Genomic DNA, 26,217 nt, shown 5'->3' on the forward strand with positions numbered 1-26,217 from the left:
GCTAATCCACATAAAGCTTTTGGCTCAGTCCCTGGAACACAGTAAGTGCTCAGTAAATGTTGGCTTTTTCTATTAGTCCCAGGTCCTAAGGCATGGACAGAGGAAACATAATCTCTCCTTGAAGGCAGCAGTGTTTTAGCTGGTGATAGATCTCCTATCACCTTGAATCTGTGACTGTTGCGGATATAGACTTTTTTCAAGCTTCGGTCACTTCCCACCACTTTTTGTGTTTTAAGTCCTGTTTCTGTACTACTAAGAGTAACTTTTGGATGCCTCATTACACTTAGCCATCGAGCTATGTCTCTGTCCTTGGCAGAGAAAGAGTGACATACTCCAAACATAACCAGATCTTATGGTGTTTAGAACCAGGCTGACTGGTCCAATTCCCAGCCCTGCCACTTTTTAGCTAAATAGCCTGAGGCAAGTTAATCTGTGCTTTAGAGTTTCAGTGTTAGTCATTTGTGACATAGGAGTAGTAAAGCCTCCTTTGCAGATAGGTTGTAAAGGAATCAGATGTCAACCCTTGGTGTTGTCACTGTGTGGGTTACGGGGCTTCCCTTCTGATGGGAACACACAGGGGATTCCTTCACCTCTGGGACCTGAGCTGCTCTGAAGACTCCAGACCTTTCCCCAGCCTGGCAGCTTTTTGCTGGCCCCTCCTCAGCATAGAAAACCACCCATACTCTCTGCAAGGGGCTGCCCACTCCCCAGCTTTACCTCACCTCCATCCCTAAGTCCCAGCATCTGTTGCCCAGACAGCTGCCAAGCTGCGCCCAAGTCTCTCCCTGGGTTTCATTTGATAGGTCCCACTTTGTATTTGAAGAAAAGCAGGTATTGGTGCCGGGCCCCAAGGAGGCAGATTTTGCCTCTGCCAGCTGCCACTCATGTTCTGTCTCTCGCATTGTGCCCTGGGGTCCCGGGTGATCCCATTACAGAATATCTCACCAGACAGCTGCCACTGGGACACTGTGGAGGGATGGACAGTGGCCAGGAGCCTACCCTGAGCACACTCTGCAGTTCTGTGGAAAGGCTGGTAGCCATGTCTGCCTTTTCTTGGTAATGGGGATGTATTCCTTATAACAACAGCTGAATGCTCCAGACCTTACCGTGCGGAGAGAAGGGGCATCCTTTCCATTTAGTGAGTTCTTCCTCCTCTCTAGGCACTATTGATTTTACTCACGTGAACACCCTCCTACTCATGCAAGGAAGGCCTTATTATGACCCTTCTTTTATAGAAGAGAAACCAGAGTTGCATGGGCACCACGTCTAATCCTCACAACCACTGTATCCAATCCTCACAACTGCTGGAATTTTTATTTACATGTGGAAGAGCTGAAGCTCCGAGAGGTTAACTCTCTGGCCCGTGGTCATACAGCTGGAAAAATTGCAGAGCAGGAATTCAAAGTCTGTTTAACTTACAACATGTCACCACTTAAGGACAGTGTAAATAACAAGAGTTTCAACAGTGTTTGAGAGGGAGAAAGGAAGTGGGCTTGTGCATTCTGCTGTGTCGCTCTGACCAGCAGGCAGTGGTGGTCACCAGAGAGGAAATCAGGGTGCCATCTCCTGTCCATAACCCACTCTGACCTTCCTCAAGGAGACGAAGTGGTGACAAGTGCAATGTCCGCTATCTAGGGAGGTCGTTGCATTTGCCCACCTCAGAAACAGTGAATCTCGGGAAAAATTTAGATCAGAATTTGCACACGGGTAGCCTGGAGGCCACCTTAAGCCAGAAAGATGTCTTGCTTTGGCCGCTGGTATTTTTTAAAAACTTTAGATATATTGCTCATGTTTTAAAAAATGTAGCAAGTTCCCACAGAGCTCCAAATTCCTGAATTATCTTGGAAAATCAGAAGTTCTAAGAGCCCTGGGCCTCTGTCCCCGTTAGGCCACCATTGGCTGGAGTTTTCCACAGCTGCTCCCTTTGAGAGAAAGGTGCTTCCCAGTTTGCTGTAGTCCCGGTGGCCCCTGTTACTCTGTGTCAGGCAGCACCCCTCTCCCTCTAGCATTGCTCCCCTCCTACCTGTTCTCTTATATTAGATGTAAGAGGAAAATGAAGCTTCTTGTGCTCTATAAAGTTGGGGGGGTAGGGGAAGAAGGGAGAATATACATTTCTATGTAAAAATAAAAATTTAATATTTACATATAAATAAAATCCAATATTCGTATGTAAATAAAAGCATAGATATAGATACAGATACAGATTATCCCAAAGAAACAAACCAGGCCCTCTTCATTCATTGTTTGGGTCTCTTTCGGGTCACTGCTGGTATTTAAGCATAAGGGGTCGTTAGCCACTGTCTTAGGCAGCGTTGGCTGCCGCTGCCCACGTGGAGCCCAGCGTCTGCGAGCTGGCCTGGAGCAGCTCCCACGCAGGACGTTCTCCAGCCTCGTGCCCGCGCTCCCGGGCTTCCGGAGCTTTCCCGTCACGGCTTTGTTCTCTCTTTTTACTTCTTTAGGTGTTCCCTTCCCCAAGAACTTCCTTCAGATCTGCAAGAAGATCCTGTGCCGCCTTTTCCGTGTCTTCGTCCACGTCTACATCCACCACTTCGACCGCGTCATCGTGATGGGTGCGGAGGCCCACGTCAACACCTGCTACAAACACTTCTACTACTTCGTCACGGAGATGAACCTCATCGACCGCAAGGAGCTGGAGCCTTTGGTGAGTGTCCCCGTGCAGGGCTGAGCCGTGGGTCACAGCGCACTGCCACAGCCACGCGAAGGGCTGGGCGGTGAGCCGGCAGGTGGAGTTCAGCGTAAGGGTCGGAAGATGCCAGGATGTCCCCTAACCTAACCCCTTACGTTTCTCTAAGTGGGGGCATTAGGGAGTGGATCCTGAAGTTTGGGCCAGAGGGAGTGGCTTTAATTCTCAAAACCAGCCACTGATTTACATAATCCCTTAAGTGAGCATCTTTTTTTTTTTTCAATTTATTTATTTTCAGAAAAACATTATTCATTATTTTTTCACCACACCCAGTGCTCCATGCAAGCCGTGCCCTCTATAATACCCACCACCTGGTACCCCAACCTCCCACCTCCCGCCACTTCAAACCATCTTTGATGTCTTACCTCAACTGTTTAAAGATAATGAGAGGGGCACCTGGGCGGCTCAGTCCTTAAGCATCTGCCTTCTGCTCAGGTCATGATCCCAGAATCCTGGATCAGCCCCACATCAGCATCCCGCTGCCTGCTCACTGGGAGGCCTGCTTCTCTCTCTCCCACTCCTCCTGCTTTGTGTTTCCTTTCTTGCTGTGTCCGCTGTGTCTTTCTGTGTCAGATACATAAAATCTTAAAAAAAAAAAAAAAAAGATAATGAGAAACATTCTTTGGATCAGTAAATATGTATTTAGCAGCTGTTGTGTGTCCACTGCTAGGCATGCCAAGTCAAGACAAACTGTAGCTTTGACTCCAGAGATGGAGACAGAAGGAAGGCCCAGGTAAGAGTACCATGCCTCCAGGATTTTGCTTTTCATACTGAATCTCCCTGGATGCAGTTTTCATGGTATATATTAAAATCCAGAACATTTAAGAAAACTTTACCATAGTTGTTTAGGTGAATGGGGGGGTTCCTTGTATTTGCTTTGTAAGCTATGTTTACAGTTGGACCCAATCTGTGCTCTAGAAGCCCAAAAACCTTAAAAATCCCAGCGCCTTTTAACACTTAATGTTGGATGCCATCATCACAGCTGTTTCTTGCCAGCTCTACTGAAACTTTCCAAGACAATGCAGGGCTTTATACTAAAATCAAGCTTTTTTTCTGGGAACATTAAAAGTGACAGTTTTGCTAAATAGAACTGACAGGGCAACTAACTTTCATCCAAGTCCATTTGAATAATGAGCAAAGCAGAGGCCAGGCTCTGGTCTTTCGCTAGGCCGTCTGTCTTTCTCTCTGTGTACGTGTTTTTTAAATCTAGGTTTTATTGTTATTTATGTATGGTGAGGACCAAGGATCAGGGAAACAATTGCCATTGAAAAGATAGATTATTACACTCAAATACATCTGAAGAGAAGGGGGCACAACATGTCATGGGGAGTGTGGCGGGAGTGGCAGGAGGGTTTGCAGGGAGCCACCAGGGCTGGTCAGAGGCAGAGGGAGCAGGGAACGTGTGGCCAAAGGCTTTTATTGTGGTTTCTCTGGGAAGGAACAATGTGAGTCAAACTAAGCAGGATTGGAATTGAATTGACTAATTTGAATCATTTCAGGAGGCGCTGGGGAATAGGGTCTGGCTTAATTGTGTGGTACCTGGACCTAGGGTGATTAGGGGAGGGCAGCGGCAGCCCCAAGGGTGAGATGCCTAAAGGAGGTGATTGGGGCTGTGGGCCCCAGATTGATTAGTTTGTATTGACTGGAGAGTAAACAGCTGGAGGGTGAGTTGTTTACTACATGTAGGAATTGGCTAGCCCTGGGAGGGGCAGTCCCTCCGGGGTGGGCAAGGTCAGGATGTTGAAGAATCAAAATAGAGGGACACCTGGGTGGCTCAGTCCGTTAAGCACCCGCCTTTAGCTCAGGTCATGATGCCTCACATCGGGCTCCTGCTCAGTGGAGACCCCGCTCTCTCTGTCTGTCGCTTTCCCTGCTTGTGCTCTCTGTCTCTCTCTTTCTCTCTCTGACAAATAACTAAATAAAATCTTTTTTTTTTTAAAGATGGAAATTCTGTTAAAAGATCTAAGTGCTTGACTACAAATGCTTAAAAAAAATTACAAACAAGGAAAAAGACATGTTTATTATGATACAGTACCTATATCTGACAAAGACATTTATATATATATATATTTATATATATATTTAGAGTTTCTCAACTTGAAATCTATTATTGTGCTGTCAAAGTACATGGCAAAAAATATTTTTGTTTGAAAAAAACATATATATATTTTTGTTTGCATCATTAGGAGTTCCAGAACAGAGCAAGACTTTCTGGGCCCAAATAAGGTCTATCACTGGTGAAGGAAAAGCTCATTTTCTCCCTTTTATTTCACAACAGCATTCTAGAAAGTTACTGGGGGCAGGAACCAGGTTGTCTCTGAATTTAGTAGGACAAACAGTTGTGGATAGAAGCTTCCCTGTTGAATTCTCCTACTTTGTCCTGTTGAAAGGCCGGCCTGGGTAAACAGTTACTACAAGGCGAAAAGGTTGTGCAAACAGCTCAAGGGAGTTAAAATACTGGAAAGAATTGATAAAAGTAATTTTAGAAAATGTCAAGTACAAAGGAAAGAGTGACGAGGGGCCATGGAAATGAAGAGAGTGGAGAAACCGTGAGGGGAATTACGGTCCATGTGAAGGAGGCTCTCCCTTCCGGTTTCACGGAACAAAAGGACCAGAAACATGAGACGGATAGAGCCAAAAGTCCATTTCTTCTCTACATCCAGAAGCATAAAGGCTATTGTAAGACAAAGCTGAGCACAAGCCAGTAGAGAAGGCCATTCTTTGCCATTAAAAAACTCTCAGTTCTATCTTCTGTAACTGAAGAAGAGCCTCATGGATTCTAACACCTGGCAGTGCCAGGAGCTGGCTGGAAGTCTAGAGTCACAGAAAGGCCCCAAGCAGCCTGCTGTTCCAGATGAGATCCTCTTTGGGGGCATGGGGTAAAACTGACTGGATTAACCAAGAATTATTAACTGTGGAAGTGAGCAGGAAGGGTATCGGTGGTTCCCCCTAGCACCTTTTATTTCTTTCAGTCTGGCTTGAAACAGTATCCTTCCTGCCTTTCTGTTTTCCTAATTGTAATTGAAGGGTGATTAATTTTAATGCTTTTACATAGTAACTAGTGTTTTCCATGCTGAAGTGCCTGAAATTCTGTTCATTTTACACAAACTAGGAAGTAACAGAAGAAGAGATTGAAGATGTTTCTGAGGACAATAATTCTATAACGTCAGGCTCTGGATACTTAGCATAGTCCAGTGTCCACTAAGAATACTGGATTTGTGGATTGTTCTTACTGAAAAGAACGCTTTCAGTCATTGATAATACTAGAATACCTAACTTTTTTTAAAAATTAATTTATTTTAGAGAGACAGCACAAATGTAGTGGGGAGGAGCAGAGGAAGAGGGAGAAGGAAACTCAAGCAGACTCCATGCTGAGCACAGAGCCCAACATGGGGTTCTGTGCCATGACCCTGAGATCATGACCTGAGCCGAAACCAAGAGTCAGGCACTTAACCCACTGAACCATCCAGGCCCCCAGAATACCTAACTTATAAGTTGGCTGTAGCAATGAACATGTTAAAGTCAGCCATTGTATGTCAAATCAACATATTTTTGTTTGATTTGCATATATCAAGTACCCTGTGTATTCAACACAAGTTGTTCAGGTGTTCCAGGGCATAAGATGCTTTCAAGAATTTACAGATGCAGGGGTGCCTGGGTGGCTCAGTCGGTTAAGCATCTGCCTTCGGCTCAGGTCATGATCCCAGGGTCCTGGGAGCAAGCCCTGTATCAGGCTCCCTGCTCCGTGGGGAGCCTGCTTCTCCTTCTCCTCCCCTCTCTTGCTGTCTCTGTCACTATCTCTGTCTCTCTCAAGCAAAAAAATATTTTAAAAAAGGAATTTACATGCAGCCTAAAAAATGTACAACAATGACGCGCTCATCTTCTGCTCTGGAAGGATGATGAAGAGGTCAGGCATTTGGCCTCACATTCTCCCATACATTCTTCAGAAGCGAAGGCGGCAAGGGACCAGAAGGGCGGCGTCTGTGCAGCCAGTTTCCTTTGGAACGTCAGCATTCCCAGAGTTCCCACACCTCCAGTGGGACATTCCTGACCGCATGCCTTGGGACTGCACAGTGTGGGACTCAGAGACGCCACCTCCTGCTTCTCTCGGCCAGGCTCCCGGCATGCGCGGCCACCCTCCCTGGCTCCCAGCGCCTTGCCTGTAGCTTTGTCTGCTGTTGACTGAGTGTCCAGCATCCTGGTTGTGTGAAGACCCCAGCACACCAACAGGGTAGGAGATCCAGGCTCGGTGCTTAAAAAGAAGACCCAGACTCTCTGGGTTCAAACTCTTCGATGACTAACTTGCCATCTTGAGCAAGGTAGTTGGTTTTGCAAAGCCTCATTTTCCTCATTCATAGAATGGGTATAATACTTGAATTGTTATAAAAATTAATTGGATCTGTCACATGGTGAATGCTTAAGAAATGTTGGCTGTTAAGTGAGATAATGAATATTAAGTAACTGGCATACAGTAAGCAGGGGTACCCCAGTTCTCCCTTCCCAGCTCCCGTGGCCTTTTGCCATCTTAGGTAGCCTTGAAACAGGTATAGATGATTGTATTGGTATCTCTGGTGGGATGGTCAGCTCTCAGAAGGCTGGGAGTTTACAGGCGATAAGTCCACATGCCCATGTTGCCAAGTACCTGCTAAATGCTTACGTGTTTTGAATTAGGAAGAGTACTTTGGGGAGGATGTACCTCCATTTGGTGCGATTACATACTGGTCATTCCTCCCTTGGAGCCACCTTCATCTCAGACCCTGCCAGCAGACTTCCACTTATCACTGTTGGAAATAAAGCTTCATCCTGTTGGATTAGCAGCAGAGATTAAAATGCAAAATTAGGCACAGAGCAGCGAAGGGCTGCATCATTCGTCTTAGGCCTGACAGAGAAAAATGGGACCTCAGCTTCCAGGCAGTTCTCTGTTTTAGATGCCAACTAGATCACCTGGGGGGGGGTGTTGAATGCACCTGGGGGGGGGTGTTGAATGCTCTCATACTGCTGTGTACAGGTGACTGACCCTCCCCGATTTGGGACTGAAAGTCTCATGTCCTGGGAAAATTCTCAGTCCCTGGAAAACTGGGACAGTTGGTCACCCTCTCAGGCCCCAGAATGGGAATACAATTTGGAATTCAGAAGCTGGGAAGAGGTCACTCTGGCCAGCCCAGTGAGGAAGGCCAGTGCGTCTGTCCCCACAGAGGGCTCGACTCATGGCTCCCACTGGGACCTGCTGGTCAGCAGCAGCCTGGGAACCCATTTCATCTGTTCTCCAGCAGTCGGGGGGAGACTGGCGCACAGACACAGACGCGCAGACACAGACGTGACAGATGAGCCATTTCTCATGTAAATGCAACAGCTGAAGATGAGTTGAACTCAAGCAAATTCACAGTTGGGGGAAATGAGCCCAAATGATGCTAGTAATTAGAAAATGGGCCAGGCCCTGATTGAATAAGCAGGCTGCTGTGGGCCCCTGGCAGCCTGGGAGTCAGCTGACAGAATTGAGCTAATCAGAATTATCATTAGCAAGCACAAATAACCAGCAGCGTTTTGTTGGCCTTTCACTATGCACAAAAGCAGACTCAGAGGGGAATGTTAGCAGTGCCGTTGCTGGTGAATAAAGAGCTGATGAAGGAGGAGGGGCGAGGCTGGGGAGGTGGGGAGGAAAGGCAGGAGGGAGCTTGCTCGCCTTCATGCACCTGCTGACCCCAGCGTGACCTTGGTCCAGGGCTTTCTTTTTCTGTCTCCAGGACATCATTTCTTATTTCTTACAATGAAGGTGATTGTTAAGGACCTGCCTTGCAGAAATGCTTCTGGGAAACTAAATGTTACCACAGTGCTGCCCTTTTACCTTATAAGCAGGTCACTTGAGCTGTAGAAGCTCTTCGATCAAATCAACGTTTCTTAATAGGGGTCCGCACACTAGCTGCATCAGAATCTTCTGGAGGTGATATTTTAAAATGTGCATCCCTGGGCCTCATCACAGATACACCAAATCAGAATTACTGAGGTTACTGCCTACTATCAAGCACCCTCCATCTTCATCCAGAATTTAATGTGCCTATGAGTCACCCGGGCATGTTGCCAAACTGTAGGTTCCAATTCAGTACACCTGGAATGGGATTGTGCGTGCAGGTTTGCTCCCAGGTGATGTCAGTGCCCCTGGTTCCCAGACCGCACTCCGAGGGGCAAGAGGCTACATGACAATTACTCTCAGATGTGAGAATAACTATTTTTAGCACTTCATCTCTTCTCCTCCTCTAGGATTGGAGGCTGGCTCAATGAGGTGGGAACGTAAAGCAAAGAAGAAAAATCTTGAGCATCAGTAGTGGCGAAGCATATTTCTCCAAATGTCAGTCCTGGAATGATTAAGTCCTGCGTATGAAAGGCACAGCATAGGGAATATACTCAGTGATTTTATAATAGCGCTGTATGGCGTAGATGGCCAGTGAGCCTAGCATAACATATACACTTGACAATCACTATGTTGTACACCTGAGACTAATGTGAGATTGTGGGTCAACTATACTTTAAAAAAAAAAGTTTGTCCTGAGTAATGCTTGGTGAAAACAGACTTCTTTCCCTTGGTCAACTAAGTTTACAAAATGCTATATCATCATCTCTGAAGACCCACAGGGTATAATCGTAGATTAAAGGCTTTGAGAAGTCAAACTTTTGCGGTGCCCACCCGGTTTAACCACGTTTGGTCCCCTGAAATCTTTTTTCTTTGGTTGTCACTCAATGACCAGCTTGTCAAGATCATGATCCGTGGAGCAAACTTTGGACAACGCTCCATCCTTGTGATATGTCTCTAGATTTTGAGTTTCCCCTTCCTGTCTCCGGCTGGGCCCCCGCCACACACACCGTGGCTGATTGGGGGGTGGAAGAGAGAAGATGGAAAGAGGGAGATGAGAAGATGAAACTCCTCACAGGGGAGGGCTTCATGGAAAGAAAAGAAACCCTGTTGGTTCTCACTCCTCGGTCCTCCCGTATCATTGTATGATACCCGTCACTGAGTTCTTAGCATGGTTAAGCATACTGCCTTTACCTTTACTTCAGGCAAGAGTGGTTGGCAGTTTCTCTGCATCTAAACCACATTCCTCTCCATCGCTCTCTGCCATTACTGCCGTTCTGTCACACTAGAGGTCCCACTCCTCCTTGGCTAATGATTGAGGTTCATGCACTTAATGATTTTAGACTTGAGCTCCAAAACCACCTTTCTAACAGTGGGTACCTTAGGACCAGGATACTTTGGAGACCAAAGAGTTGGAAAGTCTTGTTCCATAAAGTTCTTAGCACAACCCATCTGGGCCCAAGCATATGTTGATCTTCTGTTCCCCTAAGAGGTTGTTGGGTCATGCCTATACTCCCCTTAGAGTGGCTGGGGTGAGTGCAGTAGCCAAGGTTGGCCTGTAAAGGCAGTATGAGACCAGGGCTGTTGAAAAGAAGCAGAGCCTCTCCCAGGGGTCAGAGCCACTCCCCGAAAGAGCCACTGGGGGCTTTTGAAAGGTCTTTTTCTTGTAAATATCATCTGTGCAAAGTCTTCTGGGATACCTCTTGTCAGACAGTTTCCTTGACTCGCAGCCCAGTGGCTTGGACATGGGCACAGGCATTGAAGAAGGGAAGGGCTTCAGCCTATGCGTCTAACAGTTCCCACTGTTACGTCACCGCAGTGGTCAGCCAGCCCTGGGCAAGGCATGTAATGTCTGTGGGCCTCAGTTTTCCCATATGTCAAAGAGCCCATATCAGCTGTACCCCCAGCTTGAGTGCTGAGATTATGATTTCTGATGTGGGATGTCCCCTGCCTTGTCAACCTTTGGCCCAAGGTGGCCTCTTCTTGCTTAATGAGGCCTCCGTGAGTGAAAGCCCACCATGCCAGCAAACGGGTACAACTGGCAAGACCCCAGCTGGAGTCTGCTTTCCTGGGACTTTGTCAGTTTAGACGACATGGGTGTGTGTGTGTGTGTGTGTGTGTGTCCAGTGTGGCGTCAGCTAGAACTGGTTGTTCGGGGCAACCCAGATGCCCACAGCTGAGTGGGAATACCGGCCAGAGGCCATTTTAAGAACCTTGGCAGACATGCTCCAAAGTGTCCATTTGAAAACTAGCAAAGAAATGTGGGGTTATTTTCAACAAACTGCCTTGTGCTGAGTTACTGGGAATGCGGCAACATCAGCCACATGTCTTCGTCAGCTCTGTTTTTCATCCTTACCCGATGTCCAGAGAGCTTTTGCTTCCGGTTTGTGGGATGAGGACTGGTTTTCTTTGGTTTTCGTTTTGGGTTTCGGTTTTGGTTGGGTCCAGGATCAGATGTGGTCTGGTTTATTTCAGGACCTAAAATGTGGGAGATGATGCGCATGTGAAAATTGTCAGCACATAATATTGAGTAATAAAAACAAGATTCAGAAATGTATTGGAAAATCACTCTAACCATATGTCTATCTGTTAGTATGTCCTTGAGAAAGGAAGTATGGCAAAAAGTGTCAAGAGCTGTTCTCTCTCGGTGGAATTCCGGATAACGCTTCTTTTTTTGCATATACGTACTTATTTGGGTTTTTCAACTTTTCTGTCACAAACCTGTATCACTTTTATAATAATCAGGAAAATCAAATCTTACGCTTTCAAAGGCCTTATTAACAAAGGCCAGTGGCCTGTGTGCCCAGGACCAATGGCTCTGAGCGTGGTGTCTGCTCTTTCTGGCTGTGCCCTCTGCTCCCCTCTCCTCAGAGCAGCTGTGACAGAAATGCTTGAAGGAGCGAGCTGGTGGCGCCGCCTGTGGTGGTGCAGATCTCTCTGTGTCTGTAGTTGAAGGTGGAGTACAGTAACCATGGCCTAGACGATTAGGCTGTCCTTGGATATGGAGCGGTCCCTCCTGAAGTAAGGAGTTAAGCACCTTTCTAGACATTGACATGCTGTTATCTTTACTATATATATGCATCTTTTATTTTGAAGATTCTGTTCAAAGGGGGTAGATCTCAGAGATTCCAAAGCATGTGACAAAGTCTATGGATTCTGTCCATGTAACAATCTAGCCCTGTGGGGACAGGCACATCACTGCAAAGCGTTCCATGACCTTGATGAAAGGTTTTGGTTGGAGTTTTTTCCTGTCCGGATTCCTCTACTGAATTAGATCTGAAAAGATTTTTGAGTTTTAACTTCCAAGTTTTAAAAGAGAACCAAAAGGGGGTGCCTGGGTGGCCCAGTGGGTTAAGCCTCTGCCTTCAGCTCAGGTCACGATCTCAGGGTTCTGGGATGGAGCCCCACATCAGGCTCTCTGCTCAGCAGGGAGCCTGCTTCCCCCTCTCTCTGCCTGCCTCTCTGCCTACTTGTGATCTTTCTCTCTGTCAAATAATAAATAAAATCTTTAAAAAAAATAAAATAAAAGAGAACCAAAGGGATTCATTGAAAAGGGATTATTCTTGACCATGGAATGGTGTATACACACTTTATTAAGCTAAAGCACTACAAATAATTTTCAGCTGAAATTATCATGGGGATCTAGGGTTAATTCCAATCCCTTTTTGCTAAAGTATTGACAAAGCCCCAAACCAGAGGTAACTAAGGAAGTGCCTAAGTAACAAACACAGTCTTGATCTCAATCAGATTCTGGTATTATCTTTTTTCCTTTTTTTCCCCCTCAGGACCAATCTCTCTTCTTTCTCCAGGAACCCATGCCCCGCTCTCTTTTATCACACCCTATATCTCTTTTGTATGATTGATAATTGATTCCTTTGTATGAAGGTTGATACTCTAATCGCAATGGACTCCCAGTTATGGTTTAATCTTTAAAGTGCACAGTCTTCAAACACTGTTAGTATATTTCCAGGGGCTCCTGGGGGGCTCAGTAGAGCATGTGACTCTTGATCTTGGGGAGCCCCGTGTTCTACGTAGAGATTACAAAAGACACATATATGTATATTTGTGTATGTTTCATAACTCATGGTTTCTGTTCTAATTTGCCATTACATACTTCTGGGTAATGCTTACATGTCAGATGATTGTCCACTTCTGCAGGTATGCCCTGCATAGCAGCCTAAGATGTCTGCCTAGGCTTACAAGTCACACTCTGTTTTCTCTCTTCACCTAGGCTGAGTGGGAGTGGTTTCTGACTGCTTCTGATTTTTAGCAGAAGAGAGTCATTTCTAGACCATTCAGTACACATTTATTACATGCTAAACATGTGCTGAAAATCAGGGTCCCTGCTTTCAAGGAATTCATTGGAAGTTTCCTGCCTACCCTGTCATTACTGCAACAATCTCTTAAAGCCTTTTCCTCAGAATCTGCTATTTCTAGGAGATGTCAGAGGGTATTGCGTGAAAGGGGAGTTACGTGCTCAAATAATTAGGGGAAATAGTGAGTCAGTAAAGCTATTCTGATGTCTTTAATACCTTAACGTGCATCCTAACCTCCAAGGAATTCATGCAATGTGCAGATTTATTTGATCGTGGAATCCTTTCTCTGCAGAGCATTTTGTGTATCAAAAGCTTTGAAATACCCTTTGGGAAATACAAACTATGCAGTCTTATATAATCTGTCTTCTGTCTTATGAGCTCAGTTCTCTTCTAGCTGCCTCCCATCTGTCAATAAACATTTTTTTAAAACCTGTATCACAGACACCTCGCTGAGAACTGGAGTGACGGTCACCTAAGATACACTTCCATCCTTCAGGAAAGTCATGATTTTCAGGAATCATACCCTTCGATCCATCACTTAGAGCTACGACACCCAGTATAGTAGCCACTAACTACTTGTGGTTGCTTCAAGTTAGACTAATTAAAATTAAATTAAAAGAAAAACTGGTCTCTTAATCTTCCTAGCCATAGTTGAAGTGCTCAAAAGCCACATGTGTCTACTGGCTAGGCTCTCCTCTTCTGGTTTACAGATGAAAAACAGATAAGACTCAAAACGTTCATTGTTTTTCCCTAGGTCCAATGTCAGAATCTCCACATTAGAGAGTAGCTCAGTACCTCGGGAGTGCTGTTGGTCTCTGGGGCACCAAGTCATAATTACACTCTACTGTGTCTGCTGAAATGGAAACTGCTGCAGAATGTTAGTCACAGTAGGATTCCATTCATCTCTGTGAGCATTTAAAGGAAAATAGGAATAATCAGTATGGCTTGATGCCCATAGATAAGACTGCCAAATTTTGGCTGCTATGTGTGGTCTAGACTCGTTCAAATTTCCCGGCCTGGTGAGACTAGATTTTTTTTTTTTTTTAAGATTTATTTATTTGACAGAGAGAGCACAAGTAGGCAGAGAGACAGGCAGAAAGAAAGGGGGAAGCAGGCTCCCTGCTGAGCAGAGAGCCTGATGCAGGGCTCAGTCCCAGGACCCTGAGATCATGACCTGAGCCAAAGGCAGAGGCTTCACCCACTGACCCACCCAGGTGCCCCAAGACTAGATTCTTTGGCTCCAAAAGACAGCAAATGAGTATTGGGATTTGGATGCAGGAAGGCTTTATTTATTAAAATCTAACAGTATATCTTCTCTAGCCATCCGCCTGTTCCACCACATAAAAGCATGGGCTGTCCCTATTATAGGGACTTGTGTGGTCTTAGGAAGAGCTCTTCCTGTGAAGTAATTTTATGCATAAAGTTCTGAGATATCGGCTACCAGCAAAGCCATTTAGGCTGTAGTGTAGTAGTAGAACATCGTATGAACCAGTATTAGTCCCACACTGTTAGTGCTAACAGATTCCTATTACATTGTGACTCTGAGTGTGTCTGGACCAAGAAATCAAAATAAAGGCATTCAGGTAGGTCTGGATGAAGAAAGAGAAATGCAGACTACTCCAAAGAGAACTTCCTAGAGTTCCTTGAATGGGTCATGTCCTCTTACGCCAGGCCAGAGATCCCTGTGAGCCCTCGGCCTCCATGTCCTCCTGAGTCCTACTCAGCCTACAAGTTGGCAGCTTCGTTGTCCCTTCCTCAGAGACCTCCCCCACTCATCACCACATTGGGTCCCTGCTAACTGCTCCTTGAACCCAAAGAGAGCAACCAAGATGGAAGCCCCCATATTGTCAAGGTCCAGTATCAGAAGCAATAGCCACCCCTTCCACCATTTTCTGTTCCTTAGAAGTGAGTCACTCAGTCCTGCCCATACTTAGGAGAAGGAATTAATCTCTATTTCCCAAAAAGAGAAATACCAAAGACTTTCCTAGTATATTTTTAAATCACTACAGAGACCAAATTTTTTAATGGATCATGTTTGCCTTTGGTCTGTCCATTTCCCTTTCGTCTTTTATTTCCCACATCCGGTAGCTCAGGTCTGCTGCCTCCCCCAGAGCGCTCATTCCTCCAGAAATCACCTGCCTCGGTGAACACTTCCATGACCACCCTCAGAGTGGTAGGCCCCGCCTCCTGTTCCTAGCCAGGCTCCTCGAGGAAGACCAGTTGTCTCTGCGATCTGCCCTCCGTCACTCCAGAAACTCGCCCTTTCTCCTGCAGTACTGACCCGCAGCCCTGTGTGCTTACCTTTGAAACAGAGAAGAAATAACATGTGATCTAATTCATGGTGGTGAGAAACCTTAAAAACATTGTGCTCAGCAAAAGAAACCAGACCTAAAAAGTACATACTGTTTGATCCCATTTATATCAAATTCTAGAGCAGTCTAAGCTAATCAACAGTGTCAGAGCAGATGGGGTGGTTGCTGGGGTGGAGGGGGTGGTTGATTGATTGATTGAGGGTCAGGAGGGAATCTCCGAGGCAATGGAAATGTTCTGTATCTTAACGCGGTGGTTACCTGGGAGCGTCTCCCTATTGAAGTTCATCGAATTCTACATTTAATTAGAAGCATTTTATAGGACCAAATATACCTCAGTAAACTTTATTTTTAAAGGATGCTTGGTAAAGGATTCAGTATATTTTTAAAACAACCTTAGTATTCGCAAGACCAATGATTTGATAGTGAGAGGTCTTTGCTGAAAACTTGTCTCCCCGCTGCCTGGGTGGTTAACAAGACAAACTGAAAGGGAAAGTAGGGACTTATCCCTGAGGGCCAATTAAGAATATCTGCATTTTCATTGGTTATAGTAACAGGAATAATTCATGTCATAGAGATGGGTAGCTCTCCCTTCCCTCTGGCAATCAGTTATGAATGGTTGTAAACCATGCCGCATATCACATGGGGAGACTTCAGAGAGCATCTCAGCCCTCAGTCCCCCATCCCAGGCCTATTAAATCAGGATCTCCAAGGGTAGAGTCCATGCAAAGTCCAGCTCTCTCAAAGTCCAAAGTCAGTCTGGCTCTCATGAGACACCATTGGTGAGCCCCAGTGAGGTACGGTGCTTCCTGACTCTTCCCCCCCAAGAACATCTGGAGAGCTTAGGGAGGGTGAATGCATGAGTTCTACCACTGGGATTTTTGGTTCAGTAGTTCTGGGATGGGACTTGTGAATCTGTATTTTTAATAAGCTCCCAGGTAACGTTGATATAAGCGGTCCAGGCATCACACTTTTGGAACTAATACCATCCATTCCCCAATTTCTGGGCAGAATTGGAGTCCAGCAGGATGCCTAGACTGAAGAGGGCCCCTCTCATCTTGGTCTTGTAGATGGAATCTAGCTCCCCTACTTCGGTTTGCTTCAAGTCAGTCAGGCTCAGCTCCCTCCACCCCGCGCCTTCCCCCAGGGTCAGGCCTACATCCCGTTCCCAGTCTAAACCATAATGGTGTTACTTTGCTGGCAGCAGTCAGCACCACCCGCTAGAGGCCCATCCCCTCCAGACCCCACCACTTCAGCATGGCCCTTCTCATGTATCAGAGCCCCCATCACACAAACCTCAGTGCTGCTAGGACTAGGACCCTGTGTTCCAGGCGCATGGCTGGGCTCCAGGGATACTGCGACTAGTCCATCTTGGTCTTAGCATGAGCCCTTTTCTCTGTGTAGAGATGCCAAGTCTTCATTTTCCCACTCGTAGAATGAGGGAGCATAGCCCAGATCAGGGTCCTGTGAGCATGCAGGGGTGAAGCCAGGGCCAACGGCTGGGCCCTCACTTCCTCTTCAACCAGATCTGCTGTAGTTTTTCATTAGTGGCCTTTTTATCAGATTACATTAGAAGATATAGTTTCTGCTACTAAAATAAGTTGTAAATCCACTGGATTAAGGGAAGTTTTGATTTCCTTCCAGTTCTGGCACATTGTAGATCCAGAATGACATAGATTGTCCTCTGCCTTTTTTTTTTTTTACTTCATTTATTTATAATAGTAAATTATTTTGGAAAAGATTTATAGTAGAGATTTATGTCTGTGTCTTATTAAAGTATTTCAGCCTAGGAAGAACTTTAAATGGCCTGTAATAACTGTACACTTTTAAAATTTGATATGTTGAGCTTCTGAGAATATAGTAATCTGAGGAGAGGGAAATTTTTTTTTATTTTATTTTTTGAGAGGGAAATTTTTAAAAATAAAATTTAATAAAATAAATTTTTTAAAATAAACCTGGACCAGGTGCTGTGGGAAATGGGTTTATGTATTACCTCATTTACTCTGCACACAGTTCTATGAGATAAATACTGTTTTTTATCCCCAATTTAGAGAAGAGGAAAATCAGACAAGGTGGTGAAGTAATTTGTCCCATATCACACAGCCCTGTGGAATCAGGATTCGAACACAGGAAGTCTGACCCCAAAACCCAGACCCAGCCTCTGCTCAGGCAGATTTTTGCTGAGGTGCACATTAATTCAAATGATTTCTGATGATCAGTAGCAGTTAGGAAGTTTCCTGAAGTTCTGTCCCTTGGGTAGAACAGCATCTGGCTGCGAGGCCACGGTCGAGTCACGTCTGCTCTCTGAGCACATGTGGCACACTGGGTTCAGTGACTCAAACACGATAGTGTGTAAGAAGCTCGTGTGTGAGGAGCTGATGCTAAGTGCTAGGACGACTAAAACAGCATGACACCTGCCTCAAGAAGTATCACGTCTAGAGATAGATGACCCGAGGGGTGCCTGGGTGGCTCAGTGGGTTAAGCCTCTGCCTTCGGCTCAGGTCATGATCTCAGGGTCCTGGGATCGAGCCCCGCATCGGGCTCTCTGCTCAGCGGGGAGCCTGCTTCCCTTCCCCTCTCTCTGCCTGCCTCTCTGCCTACTTGTGATCTCTGTCTGTCAAATAAAGAAATAAAAGTCTTTAAAAAAAAAAAGATAGATGACCCAAACACAGAGCCTGCAGAGGCCAGGCAGGTGGCAGGTGTGAATTAGCAAGCAGGTAACAAGAAATAGGAAGCTCTGGGAGCCACCTCCACGAGACTCCAGCTCGTGGTTTCAGTGGGGGAGCTGGGACCCAGAGTCTCCAAATCAAAAGAAATTGGCACTCCATCATTTTAGGGGAACGCTTTAGAATTTTAAATGGTGGCAACTGATGAGAGTAGTTCTTGGCACTTTATTTCATTTCATTTTTTAAGCCTTCAGGCCCAAGCCATTCCTTCTAGGAGTGCAGTTTGCCTAAGAGCCATCATTTTGCACTCCTGCCTTGCATAGAGCCCGTGGTAGGCAGGACAGGGTCTGGCCTGTTACAATCTGGCAATACTTCACAGTGCCTGCACCTTAGGTGTTATTTTTAGAGTTCTCCCTGATCTTGAAAGCCCAGAACTTCTAAGCGTATGAAATGAAGCGTTGGGGTGTGTTTTGTGCGTGTGCGTGTGTGTGCGTGCGTGCATGCGTGTGTGCGTTGGGGGGGGTGTACCCAGTTCAGATGAAGCAGATGAGACGGTGGTCGTTGGGTTGAGTTGGCATCCGCTTCAAACCAAGGCTGCCCCGTGCCCCCTCGCCATTGCTGGTCTGCGGCGATTGTAGTGCTCCAGGAACCAAGGGACACAGAGCGCATCTGTTCCTTTGTCACTGGCTTCACCCAACACAGCCAGTGTCATCGCCAGTTGGATTGTGGACCCCGTCACTGCCAGGCCCGGGGCCGGAAAGCAGCTGTTGTTATCATATACGTTCACTCTAAACAGTGGAGCCTTCAGAAAGCCCGCTGCGCACCAGCCCTGGTCTGGGGAACTTGCAGAAGGTACCGAGCGTTCACAGCGCACACTCAAGGGATTTTATCTTACTAATCTTTGAAAAACACTGGCAAATGGACAGGAGTTAAATAAGGTATTTGACCGCATCCCACATAGGTTGGTTTTCGTTTTATGGCCTCAGGATTAAAGAGGCAGACGTCCCGGGAAAGTTGGCACTCCCGTGCCTACTCAAATTCAATTTTTAATATAAGGTTTCTGATGTGGTTTTCACTTTATTTGGAACTCAGCTTTTCTTTTGACGGTGACAGCAGCCTTTGTGCATACACTACAGAGGAATCTTAATAGGTATTCACGGGTGTAGTTTTCTCCTCTGGTGTCACTGCTGTAAGATGTTACAGTGGTAAAAAGGGTCTCAGACAGTTAACTCTTTTAGTTTCTGTTGCTGGTTCAAGGCTGCTTGGCATTTTGTGTGAATAGATTATTCCAGATGGAAGAATTCTTCGAAACATTTTTTGTTTCCAATATTGACAGCAACAACAGAGGGGATTTAATGAGTTGGACAGGAGTATGTTCTTGAAAACACACACACGTGCATATGTGTACACACACGTACACAAGCACACAAACTACACACTAATCGTCATTTTTTTTCCCAATAAAACTTAAAATCTTTCAAAACCCCTTCTCTGTGGATTTTTTTTTCCGTTTGGCTAATGGAATTATATATAAACATCCTCTTCCTTGACGCTTTTGAAATGCTTTTTTCCAAAATTGATAGCTATGGGATTTTTGTTGTTTGGGTTTGTTTCATTTTAAATTGTGGTACAATACCCATAAAATCGAATTTGCCGTCTTAACTATTTTAAGTGTCCAGTTTAGTGGCACGAAGTAAACTCTTGTTGTTGTGCAACTCACACCACCATCCGTCTCCAGAACTGTTTTCATTTTGGCAGACATGGTTTTTCTTCCCTCCCCTCCCCTCCCCTTCCCTCCCCTTCCCTTCCCTCCCCTTCCCTTCCCTCCCCTCCCCTTCCCTCCCCTCCCCTCCCCTCCCCTTCTCTTCCGTCCCCTTCCCTCCTCTTCCCTTCCCTCCCCTCCCCTTTCCTTCCCTTCTCTTCTCTTTTCTTTTCTCTTCACATGCGAGCCAGGTCTTTAGAGTGTACAGCTGAGGCCAGGAAAGGGAACAAAAAATATGCCAAGAAAAAGGGTATCTGCTCTTCCTTCTCTTTAACTGAGGCAGAACTGCTTCCCACCTTCAATACTTAGACAGTTTCCCTCTTGAGAGCGAAACACAGGGTGCCGACAGTAGCACATAATCACCTCTCTTGCTAAAAAGTCTAAAATTGCAGCTTCCTACGAAAGTATCAGCAGAGCAAGGGAGGAAGGAGCCCTCACATGTAACCATCGCCTTAGCTCTCTGAAGCACATTCCCTTTATGTAAAATCAATGTTGTATTCATGGTTCATTAACTGGGAGTCGGAGACTACGGAAAGAAAGGGGTCTGTCTCCTCCCCTGCTCTGAAACCCAGGCTGGTTCAGATCTCAGAGGCTGTAGGCATGTGCAGAGTTCGTTCCTGGTTTACGACGTGTGTTTTCTTCCCGGTGTAGCATCACTGCTCGCCTACAACAGGAGAAACATTGGACTGTTGATGGCCAGGTCAACTTTACAAGCTTGGTAGCTTGGGAACCCGTTTATAATCCCATGGGCCTTAATGCTATAGAGTCACACTGGCCAGGGTGTCCTTGGGGTGCAGATCAGGGCGCAGCAAACTGTTTCTGGAAAGGTCCAGATGCCAAACATTTTAGCTTGTGGGCCTTAAACGGTTCCTCTTACTACTGCTCACCTCCGCCTTTGAAGCGGAAAAGCAGCCAGAAGACAATGCAGACCTGAATGGGCGTGACTGTGTCCCCCTACAACTTTATGGATAGACATTGAAATTCGAGCTTCCTAGGATGTTCCTATGTCATGGAATGTTCTTCTTCTTTTGTTTTTTTCCCCTAACTATTTAAAAATGTAAAAACTATCCTTAGTTTATGGGCCATACAAAACAGGTGTGGACTGGATCTGGCCTGTGCCCTATAGTTTCCCGTTCCCTGATGTAAAGGAAAAATGGGATTCTGAGGCCCACTGATGAGATCCCAATGACAGATCTCAGGGCAGATTCTCACTCTGCTGGGTGTTAACCATGGGCAGGCCACCGGCCTCCTCAAGCTGCAGTTTCTCTGGGGGAGGGGGAAAGCATAGTGGCCACCCCGTAGAGATGAGTGTCAGTGACCAAGTAGGGCAGCGGTCAGGACGCCACAGTCAGCCCTTAAAGCTCTCATGAGCTTGAGCGTGTGTCTCAACGAGCAGGAGTCTAACTCCTAGCAAGCAATCTTATTTTGCTAAAATGAAGATTCAGTTTGTTCCATGTCCATTTTTTCCACTGACCTAATATTTTGTTCCTTCCGAAGGAATAGGACTGCTAAGAAGCTAGACACTTTCTAAATTACAGGCTCTCTGAGGAAGAAAATCTCCCTGTGTTTTCATCAGACGCACAATAGAGGTCTTATTAAGTGATGGCAAGCACTGTCCTGTGGTGAAGTCAGCTCAGCTGAATGACTTCTATGAATTCTTTGTTTTCCTGGGGGAGGTAAATTCTTCTTCCAGGGACCCGTGCCCTGAAAGTTCAGGGCACACCCAACATGACAAATCGTGTTCCTTCAGTGTTTCTTGACTGTCATTAAGAGCTGTCTTCTCTCTTCAAACTTCTCTCAGAACAAGTAAGTCTATGCCCGTAGCAGCCTAATCTAGACTAGAAGGGCCTCACCAGCCAGTGAGCCCTCCCCCCTACCCCCACACCATGAAAAGGCCAAGTGGCAGAAGCAAACAGGAGAATGCCTTACCCTGTCCTCCGCCCACATCCAGTCTTCCAAGAGCAGCAGCAACCTGCTGGCTGGCCACTGGGCCATGTTGAAATCTGTCGCAACCCTCTGAGGGAGTGGGTGCCTTCGACCTCCCTTTGCTCATCCCAAAACCAGGGGCACGAGGAGCATCTGCCAGAAGTCAGTCCAGCTGTGCTGGCACATGCAGGGTGTGGGAGGGAAGGAGTCAGCCCCGTTACGGCAGTGTGGACCTCAAGCCAGGCTGTTGGGGGATGTGGGCTGGCAGAGATGGGAAGGAGGAGGGCAGGACAGCTGCTAGCCTGAGAGGCCCGCAGTGGGCCTCATTGGGTTACAGGGAACATCGCTTTGTCCAGGAAACAGGTTGGACGCACGCGCTGTCAGGGTCAGGAGCTAATAGTGGGCCAGCAAGAAGGATGGCATAGGGAACATGGTAGCTCCCTTCCCAGAATAAGTCAGGATGTCCAAATGCACAGTGTGGCAGAAGGGGCCCTGCAGGGCGTTGGCGAAGAGATCTGGAGAAATGCAGTGACGATGAAGCATTTTGATTCATGCGCTTGCTTTCCTGATGCCTGCTAAGGCGGCCTGTCTCTGCATATGGCGTGTGTCCATAACCCATCTCCTGTGGTTAAAGGAGAGCGTTTCAAAAATGTGCAGCTCTGCCTTTATGAGAATCAGTATAAATCAAGAGACGGAGTATGTTTACATAAAGTGACTTATTTTTAATGCTTGCAGGATTTGGGAAAAGAAGAGCAGTTTGATTCTTGTATCATATGAATAAATATTCTCTGTGGGTGGCAGGTCTGTGTGTTTATCTATCCATATGTATGTGTACATGTACGTGGAGGCGCGTGCACACTTTTACACACACACACACACACACACATACACACACCCCTCTGTTGGGGAACGCCCTCCATATCAGTAATGTGGGCTGCTCTTTAGGAACAGAATTAATCAAATAAATATTGTTCTTTCCTGTTTAGGGAGGTTTGGCCTGCCATGTTCCTATTTTTATTTCTTTTGGCTTATTTACCACCCACATTCCTGAAAGAAAGCAGAAAGAACATTTTTAATTCCTGTGTGCTGGTTGGAGCCCATGTATACTTTGAACTGGGAGAATTCTTTTTTTAAAATTCTGTAGTCTGGCTGCCCCGTCTGCCTTACAAGAATTCAGACTTTGGGATGCTAGCAGGGCCCTGACTGTGACCTCCCGTGAGTGGTTCCACCGGCCACGTCCCCGTTCCGTGGTCAGCACTGGCTCTGTACGCCCCCTGACTCAAGCCGACTCAGCTCAGATACTTACAGGCATAAAGGGAGATCTGTTCAGTCAAGGCCTTGCAATACAGTGTAACTGGTTAGGAAGACGGGTTTTCAGGTTTCCACCTGGGCTGTCTTCATTACTAGCAATGTGACTTTGACCAAGATACTTAATCTCAGTTCCCTCATCTATAAAATGAGGATAATACCACTGAGACTGCTGTAAGGACTGAATGAAATAAAGAACACCCAGACAGCATCGAGCACAGCATCGGGCCTAGAAAAAGCGCAGGACATGGTAGATACTTCTGTTAGGAACACAATACATTTGACTCACTGAGGCTTTTAACACTATTGTCCCATCTTGTTCCCTCCATCTTTTGTGACCTGACACTCATTCATTCATTCATTCATTCAAGTTAGTTATTACATATGAAGCCTTGTTCCAAAAAGAATTTAAGGTGTCTGGTGTCAGTCTCCCACTGGAATTCTTTCTCCCGGTTCCCATTAAAGAGACATAACTATGTTAATAAAAGTAGTTTTAAGAAAATGTTTAGACGCAGTACTTGATGCTTGTGCAATGTACCTGCTCTTGACTCCCCCGTCATAAGCTGCTCTTCTGAACACAAGCTCCCTCCTACAGGACACTGGAGAGAAGCTCCATCCTCCTGCTGCAAAGGCCTTGAGGGTGGAACAAGTGCTTGGAGTAGGAGATCTGGTCAGGGAGAGGCTGCCACGGAGATTCTCCAAGGTGGGCTCAAGGACTGTGGTCCTGAGAAGTGGCAGCCTCCCTGTGCCCTGAGGGCTGCAGGAGCTCTGCCCCTCCCCCACTGTGGTTTCCACTGTCAACAGTCCAACTTTCCCACCAGGGAATGAGCAGCAGAGTAGCCGGGGTGTTTTGCATTTGCTTGTTTGTTTTTCTTCTCGGTTGGTCCAGGGATTTCCCTTCCGCAAGCAGCCGGCTGTTTTTCCTGGGCTCCCCCTTGACACTGCCCTTCAGAGCAGAAACATACTACCCCCCTGTCTGAGGGAGAGCCAGCTGCCAGACCACACTCTCAGCAACCAGCTTTAGAGCCACTGAGATCCTTTCTCACTTTCCCTTCCCTGTGCCTGGGTCCCTTTCTCTGAATCACTCTGCCTCCCACTGAGGCAGTGTGTAACTTCACAGACCCGTGAGCAGAGCACAAGACTCAGCAGGAGTGTTCTGGGCAGGAGAAGGGCACGGAGCTCTCCCCGCAGAAGAAACAAGTGCGCAAATATACAGAAACAGCCAGAAGCAAGGTGTGTGGAGGGCAAGAGAGAGGGAGGAGGTAGATCGGAGATACATGGAGTCTCTTTAACTTGCTGGGACTTTATCTGGTGGTTGATGGAGAGGAGTGGACGGACGTTTTATGCCCCTGAGTATTTTCCACAGCACCTTTCCAGCCATCACGGTTGATGATACCGGCAGGGAGTAGTGTGTTCTGCACACTGGAATCACAGGGCACTGTGATACCGCAGCAGTTCTGAGCCCTGCAAACTGGATGGTTCCAGGACAGCAGCCGAGGTTGATGCTTACAATCTGACGCCTTAGTAGGATACCACTTCCTCTTCTGAATTCGCAGCCTTCAGGGCCACACCTGCCCATTCCTGGAATTCTTCCTCAGGGCCTCAGGGTTTTGGGACTTACTCTCCTCGTTCCTCCAGGAACAAGTCCCAGAGGGACTTGCCTTTGCTACCAGTGGGTTAGAGCTGGGGATAAGGAATTAACAAATTATCTGCTTGACCTGGTAGCTGCATGACCTGAGGGAAATGGGTGTTGGCAGGAGTTGGGGACCCTGGAGGGGCAGGGGAGTTACCGTGGTTCTGGGGAAATCCTGGTGCAGACACCACCAACACAGTTGTTTGGAACGGAGGAGGGAAAGGGACAAGACTCTCAGAGAAATAGAATTTTCAAGACGGTGAATATTTTCAAACCACCCACTTTTTAGGGGAAATAAAAATAGCCAATAACAAAAGAAACAAATGGATAATATGGATACAACTTGGAGGTTTTCAGGTCTCTAAAAAAAAAGGCATTTGCAGGATGAAAGCCATGGCAGAAAGCTTTCTTTCTGACCTGGCCAACACCCGTAGAAGGCCCAGCCTCCCTGTTGGGAAGGAAGTTCTTCCCGATCTGTCCCCCATACCCTCACCCTCTAGCCCAGCCAGAGATGCTGTCCCCATACTTCATGCTGCTTCTAACCCCAGGTTCCCAAGTCTCTCTTGGAGGAGACGGGGGCTGATGAGAGGCCTGGAGTGTCCATGCTCCAACCCAGGGTGTGTCACTGGGCGGGGAGGGGGGGCTCGCTACTGGGCGTTGGAGGGGGGGTGGGTGGGCAGGGAGCACCACACCTGCTAGCGTCACCCCGGTGGGCGCACCGTTCCTTTGTGTTTTTTCAGCAACCCACACCTTTACATACTGCCTTTTAAAGGCGTGACAGAAGCTCCGGTACTGGAAAAGGCAAGGCGCCCTTGTGTGTGCTCGTATGTGCACAAGTGTGTGTGTATGCGTGTGTGTGTATGCGTGTGCGTGTGTGTGGTATATGCGCCCACGTGCTCCAGCGCTTTTAGCTGGGAGGCAATTTACTGTCGTCTTAGGGCCAACTCTAACACTAAGTTGTGGATTTCAACTATCCCGTTTGAAGTCATTGGGTTTTTAATGATGGCCGAGGCGGGGTGGGGGGGGGCGCTATTTCCATAAAGATTGTTTCCAGAAAGTTTTTCTTTTTTTTCTTTTTTATTTTTTTAAAGATTTTATTTATTTATTTGACACAGAGAGAGAGAGAGAGCACAAGCAGGCAGAGGGTGGGAGGGGAAGCAGACTCCCTGCTGAGCAGAGAGCGCGATGTGGGGCTCGATCCGGGGCTCGATCCCAGGACGCTGGGATCATGACACGAGCTGAAGGCAGAGGCTTTAACGCACTGAGTCACCCAGGCGCCCCTCTAGAAAGTTTTTAGCCCAGTGTTCTCCCCTGACCACACTCCAGAGCTTCAACACCGACCTTCCTTTCATCTCTCTGTGCTCCCCTTCTTCCTCAGTTTTGTTTCCAATATTTCTTCCTCCTCCTCCTTGTTTCTCAGAATTAGCAGAGTTGGGGAATTTAAAACAATAGGCTTCAGGAGGCTGTGGTTCTACACCTCTCCTCCTAATACATGTTAAAAAGCTAGAAAAACAAAAGGCCTCACTGCTTTTCTTTCTCACCCCAGTGGAGTGATGGGAACAGTATGTTTTTAGTTTGTTGGCTTATTTTTGTTCTTGAGTCCACCCGGGTGTAAATCCTGATTCTCCCGCTTGTGAACATGGGCAAGTGTGTCAGTTCTCCTTTTCCTCATCCGTGTAGTAGAAAAGCAGTGCCTACTTTACAGAGTTTTGAAAAGAAGTCCACAAACTAAACTAAGTGCCTGT

At 46.7% G+C, this 26,217-nt stretch overlaps 1 protein-coding gene across 3 annotated transcripts in view; it reads left to right on the forward strand.

Annotated features, from left to right (window-relative positions):
• MOB3B (MOB kinase activator 3B) overlaps positions 1-26,217 on the forward strand; it is a 202,887-nt gene that overhangs the window by 164,738 nt on the left and 11,932 nt on the right. For 2 of the 3 annotated variants that reach the window (XM_044265551.1, XM_044265552.1), the window contains exons 3-4: positions 2,460-2,662; positions 4,891-5,250. In XM_044265551.1, coding sequence (XP_044121486.1) covers positions 2,460-2,662; positions 4,891-4,929 — 242 coding nt within the window. In that variant the 3' untranslated portion in view covers positions 4,930-5,250. Of the gene's footprint in view, positions 1-2,459; positions 2,663-4,890; positions 5,251-26,217 lie in introns of those variants that run through there. The other variant, XM_044265553.1, reaches the window with a different exon arrangement.

This window comes from Neovison vison, chromosome 9, assembly GCF_020171115.1.
Source record: "Neovison vison isolate M4711 chromosome 9, ASM_NN_V1, whole genome shotgun sequence".
Taxonomy (NCBI): domain Eukaryota; kingdom Metazoa; phylum Chordata; class Mammalia; order Carnivora; family Mustelidae; genus Neogale; species Neogale vison.